Below are 5,929 nucleotides of genomic sequence, written 5' to 3'. Positions count from 1 at the left end.
AAACAACAACAAAAAAAACCCCACAGTACTATTATTTACCTTTGCCTTTAGTGATTAAAAAAAAATCCCTAGAAGTGATGACAAGGTGCCAAGGAGTATGCTATGCTCTTCAAGTACTGCTGGTTTAGTAACACTTCTATGAGAACATGAGGTGAACACTGCCGTTATCCCCATTTTACGGTAAGGACTAGGGCACACAAAAGTGAAATACCGTATCTGTGGCCAAGGCCTCACAGCTGGTTCAGTGGTTAAGCAAGAATTAAAATGTCAATGTCCTATAAATCCTTTCAGGGGATTCTGTTCACTCATTTCCCCAGCACACTGCCAGGTCTAGACACAGTATGGCCCACTGAATACTCATACGAGTGGTTGAGAGATGGCTCAGCAGATAAGAACACTGGTTGCTCTGAGAGTTTTAATTCCTGCACCCACATGGCAGCTCACCACTCTCTTCAACTCCGGTTCTAAAGGATTCAACAACACCCTCACAGACATACGAGCAGGCAAAAGACCGGAACACATGAAATAAAAATAAGTAATTAAAAAAATACTCATATGGCCGGACATAGTGCTGTACACCTTTAAATTCAAGCACTTGGGAGACAGAGGTAGACAGATCACTATGAGTTTGAAGCTAGTCTGTTAAACAGAGTGAATTCCAGAACAGCCAGGGATACAGAGAAAAAACAAAAAATCCTACTCATACGAACCAATGAATACTTTAGTGATACTATACAAAAGCTACCATACAAGGATGAGACACAGAACCTACAATAATTATTTTTATTACTGCCAGACATGGTGGTTATTGCCTGCAATCCTAGCTTTTCAAAGACAGAGGCAGATCAGGCATAACGATGCAGGTCTTTAATCCCAGCACTTGGGAGGCAGAGGCAGGAGTATCTTTGCAAGTTCAGATGAACCTGGTCTACAGAGCAAGTTCCAGGACAGCCGGGGCTACATAGAGAAACCTTGCAAAAAAAAGGAAGGATAGACGGACAAACAAACTACATAGTGAGATCTTGGGGGGGGGGGCCAATAGATCATAAATTTGAGTACAATCTAGGCAACCCAAGACCCTTATCTCTAAATAAATATTTTTTTTTAAAAAAAACCTATTTATAAAACTTCAACTTGCCAAAGTCAATTACAGCACCTACTCAGATCTTCTAGGTAGCTAAACTAAGTCTGTACATTACACACAATCTAAATTTTCATACCCAAAAAACTAGATTAACAATAATAGTCTTTCTTTCTTTGGAGTGGGGGTTGGTTTTTCTATTTGCTGGTGCACACCTTTAATCCCAGCGCTCAGGAGGCAGAGACAGGTGGATCTCTGGGGGGTGTGAAGGCAGCCTGGTGTACATCTACAAAGCAAGTTGCAGGACAGCCAGGACTGTTACACAGAGAAACTCTTGTCTCAAAAAAACAAACATAAAAGAATGTACGTTAATATCAAATATTCTTTTGGTGAACTTTTCCTTTTTCAAAAAACCTACAGTATTTCTTTCTTTGGAATTCGTATCTCCTACCCTAACTTAAAGTCGGTGGTGGTGTCTGCCTTTAATCCCAGCACTCAGGGAGGCAAAGGCAGGCGGGTCTCTGACTTCAAGGACAGCCTGGTCTACAAGAGCTAGTTCCAGGACAGCCAAAGCTACAGAGAAACCTTGGCTTGAAAAAAAAAAAAAATAGAAAAAACAAAAAAAAAAAAAAAAGCAAGCATTGAGCCTCTAGGACCACAAAGCCATACCCGCTCTGTTCATCAGGCAAGTTACATTAATTTCCAAGTCTGAATTTCCTACCGCAGAAATGAATGCAGACTGCAAATGAAAGCTACCCCACAGTTCTGCTCAATGAGATAACCCTGTGAAACAATTTAAGATACCAGCCAACATACAGAAAATTGTATTAGCACTTTCAATTACTCCCAATGTCTCACAGAGCTTCACCTATATAAGTAAGGCACTTAGTTAATTTCCCAGATTTCTGTTTAAAAGCTGCCACTAATTTCCTGCTGCAATAGCCTAAGGTTACTATTTTCTGATGCCAGTTACATGCAGAACATGTCCTGAGATCTTTATATACATTACTTCAACACTTCCTCACCCAAGCCTAGAGAGAGGACTAAATAACAGATGAAGCACCTGGAAGAGCAAACTACCAGTATGCTTTAAAGCACTATCCACTCAGTACTGTTATTGCATTAACATTAGTGTTCCATGTTATTAAATTACTGCTGTTGATATTAATGTCAGCTACCCAGCTAGTATCAGGCTGCTCTTATCTGGATGTTGTGGGCATTTCCAGACTCCAGTATTTCTGATCTTCAAATACATCAACTTTATTAAGCTGAAGTTTATGCTTACAGTTCCCATGTTTGGCATGTGCTTCCCACATCCAACTGTTAATCATTCAGACTCAGCCCAAATGTCACCTCAGCCTGTTCCCCACCTCTAGGGTCTGTCTCGCAGGCCTTCTCTTTCAAGCACAGCAAATGCTATGAAGCCCTCCACCACTGACCTTTACTGCCAGTGGCCAGCTCTTTTAGTGCACTGAACTGCGCTCACTGTTAATAGTGCCTATGAGCTGGCACTTCCTCTTCACCAGCACGGTTACCTGGCATTTTCTGTACTCTCTTAATTCTTACAACTCAAGTGAGTTTAATGGCATCTTTACAAAGAAAAAAGTAGCTTGTTACGGCGGCTAGTTTGTAGTAATGCCAGAGTATTCTCATTCCTGTTTTCACCGGCAAGGAGATCCAGGTTTGGGGTGCCTTGTCCTAAGTATTAGTAGTAAACAAAGCCCCCCTGCACAAAACTGTCTGCAAGTTACTTTCAGGGCCCTCAACCAGAGAATGACATTTGAATCTCTGAATTTCAGGGACTGCAAGCGACTTAAGATCCCACCAACTCCCAACATTTTGGGGGAAGTCTATGTGCCTGAAGAAAAAATGTCTAATTTTTTTCAAAAGGACATCCTGAAAAATACAAACATATTTTTCTAGAAGTAATCTATCTAGATAAGCAAAATCCTCAGAGAAAACACTTTAGTCGAATGAGCAAGGAACTAAAGATGCTACCAACATACAGGCAGCAAATATTGGAAACAATCAATTAGCTGGGACCCAAGACTTGGTCCCAGCCCAGCCAACTAGCTTCACAATGCTTCACCATTCACCTGTAGAATGGTTCCTCATTTGATGGGGTCAGTTTCCTTCCAAATTTGACCAACCTCAATTAAAATGGAAGGTCTTTGGGAAAGGAGGACTTTTTCCTTTACTGCCAGGACCTAGGCCAGTAACTGTCACAGACTGCATAATAAGTGTAGTAGAATAAGGCAACCATATCTTAATATTGGTTTATTACCACATTTCTACTACACACTGAATTTCTCAGACTCTATGACAGACACTATTGTGAAACATATGGGATGCAAATACAAGACAAAGGCCAGTTTCGGCCATCAAAGCAGCCAGCTTATCATAAATCTAGAGCAGTGCTAAACCCTCTACAATGTTATCTACAAAGCAAGGAGACAGAGTCACAGGAATCGAGGCTGGCCTGAAACCTAACAGTCTCAGCTTCCTGAATGCTGGATTAACAAGTATTTGCCACCATACACAGATCCATAAGCAACTTCGAAACCACGAAGCTAAGGTACCAAATACTTGCAGCAGGCCATCTAATTAAAGCCTTATTAAAAATCAGTTTTGCAATACTGTCTAGAGTCTAGACTACCAGGATTGAGTTCCAGAGGACTACTAACTGTGAAGTTGAAGACACGCTCCACAAGGCTTTGCTAAGACACTGAGACCAGCTAAGGTAACCTCTTGAGACCACAATCAAAAATAAACTTCCTATCACTGATACTGGAAGACACTGAAAACGCACTCCACCATTCATTACACACGTATGGGGATAAAAAGGGGTCAAGATTCACCTCAGAAATAAGACAAAACCTTGTTCCTGCCGAAGAGGGGAATTTGTGTGTGTGTGACATTCTGGACCCAAAAGCCATTATTTTCTTCCAAGCAAGACTAATCTCCATTTCCTTAGAAAGTTTCAGTCCTCACTCTAGAAAACACGAATCCTCGAAACCAACACTGCTGTTTTCCTTTGGGAAAACGGCACGATTCAGAATGGGAGCTGAGTATCTGAAATGGCAATTCTCCCTTACATTAAAAAAAAAAAAAATGTACGGACAGAAAAACATAAGTCACCTCTCTTTCTCTTCAAAAACCACCTACAAAGAGATGGTATTTCCCGGTCACTCCGATCAAACTTTAATCACGGATTGCACAGGCACTGAAGAGAGGAGGTCCCAGAGGAAGAAAGGTCACTGCCTCTGTAGGGCTAACGCGTGGGTAGGGTAGCAAAGAGCGAAGTGGCAGGCTAGGGACCCAGGCACATCAAGCCACTTCCTGGGTCCACCATTCCAACCCTTTACCCGTTCTACCACCCCAACCCCTCTGAGAAGTCCCCTCGATCACTAAGGGGGACGAGTGACAGGCCTGGCGCCGCCTCTGGCCCGCGAACGGAGCCTGCAACCCGTTCAGAGCCGGGGTGAGGATCCGGGGGGGGAAGAGAACGCTTTCAAGATGCAGCCGTCGCGGCCCAGCAAACGGTCAGGGCTGCGAACCCTCACAAAAGAAACGGAATGGCGAACAAGGGCCGGAGGAAAGCAGGGCAGGCTGAGGAAGGGGGAGCGGGAGGCCGGGCCGGCGCGAGGCCGCGGAGGGCGTGGAGAAGGCCACGGCGGCTCGGGCAGTGCCGGCCGGGCCGGGCGGCGGAGGGGAGCGGCCAGCCGGGGCAGCCAGGCGAGGCCGGGGAGTGCGGCCTCAAAGGTGGAGGAGCACAGATCGGGGCTGCAGGCCCCGAAGGACGCGGGTGTGCCACGCCGCGCGCAGGAGGCCGCAGCCCAGCCCCGGCCCGGCTCTCATTCAAGCCGCCTTCCCTTCCCCCTATCGCCAGCCCCACGCGGTCCGGCCAGCCCCGGACTGCCGCGGCTCCTGTCCCCACACCGTCCCCCGGGGCTCCCGAAGCCAGCCTCTGCCTCTGGGACGCCAGCGCGTCGAGATGGGAGGAAAGGGGGGGCCCGTTACCTCAGCTCCCCCGGGTTGAATCGCTCGCCTTCCCCTCCGTCCCCGCCACGCTCCGCCATTACAGACACTCGCGTTCATCTACCCGCCGACCCGGCGTCCCCAATTGGTCGGAAGGGTCGTCAATCCCACACCCAGGAGGTGGGACTACGCGGGATCTATAATCTGATTGGGGAAGCGAGCCATCAATCTTGACGCTAGGCCGGCATTTGCTTGACTATTGGGCAAAGGGCCCGCCGACTTTGAAAGCGGTATTGAGGCTGTCCGTTGATTGGCCGCTCGTAGGCTTCATGGGAAATGAGACGGTGGCAAGGAGGAGTAGGTGGCGCCCTCTGGCGGAGAGAAAAGCTAGGTCCTCCCGAGTACCGCCCTGCCTAACGCAGCCACGTGTCTGCGCGGCTGGCTGCAGCCAGATGTGGAGCCATATTGGCCACTAATAGCTCAGGCTGAGAGCTTGTGCGTCCTCCGAGCCAATCGAAATCGACCTGGGGCTCACCTGAACCAAGTACCAGGTTGCCAGGGAAAGCGGTATTTCTCTCCCTTGCAGTTTACAAGAAGAGGCGTAAGTCCCTAAGCTGTGTATGCTTGTTCTGAAATAATTACAAGCATTAACTACAACGGGAAGGTATTCCAGTTTGTCCACTCAACAGCAGGCTGCTTGTTATATAATTTACTGCATTAAAGTAAGTAAATTGGAGAAGGGAAGCCTCTGCGATTTACGGCTTTAGGATCTCTCCTTCACTCTCGAAGTAAAGCTGTCTAAATCAGCACGGCCTGATGCCAGAAGTAATTATAAGTATGCTATGTGTTTAACTTAAAAAAAAAAAAAAA

At 46.5% G+C, this 5,929-nt stretch overlaps 1 protein-coding gene across 5 annotated transcripts in view; it reads right to left on the bottom strand.

Moving 5' to 3' along the window:
- Positions 1 to 5,177, bottom strand: part of Tcerg1 (transcription elongation regulator 1) — a 49,150-nt gene extending 43,973 nt beyond the window's left edge. For all 5 annotated transcript variants that reach the window (XR_001229110.2, XM_013349553.2, XM_005356044.3 and 2 more), the window contains exon 1: positions 5,102 to 5,177. Coding sequence is in view for 4 of the 5 variants with exons in the window: in XM_013349553.2 (XP_013205007.1) it covers positions 5,102 to 5,160 (59 nt within the window). In the remaining variant the exon portion in view is untranslated. The remainder of the gene's footprint in view (positions 1 to 5,101) is intronic.
- Positions 5,178 to 5,929: the final 752 nt, after the last annotated feature.

The sequence above is a fragment of the Microtus ochrogaster genome, chromosome 18 (genome assembly GCF_000317375.1).
Source record: "Microtus ochrogaster isolate Prairie Vole_2 chromosome 18, MicOch1.0, whole genome shotgun sequence".
Classification (NCBI taxonomy): domain Eukaryota; kingdom Metazoa; phylum Chordata; class Mammalia; order Rodentia; family Cricetidae; genus Microtus; species Microtus ochrogaster.
This window is presented reverse-complemented; position numbering and strand designations above follow the sequence as displayed.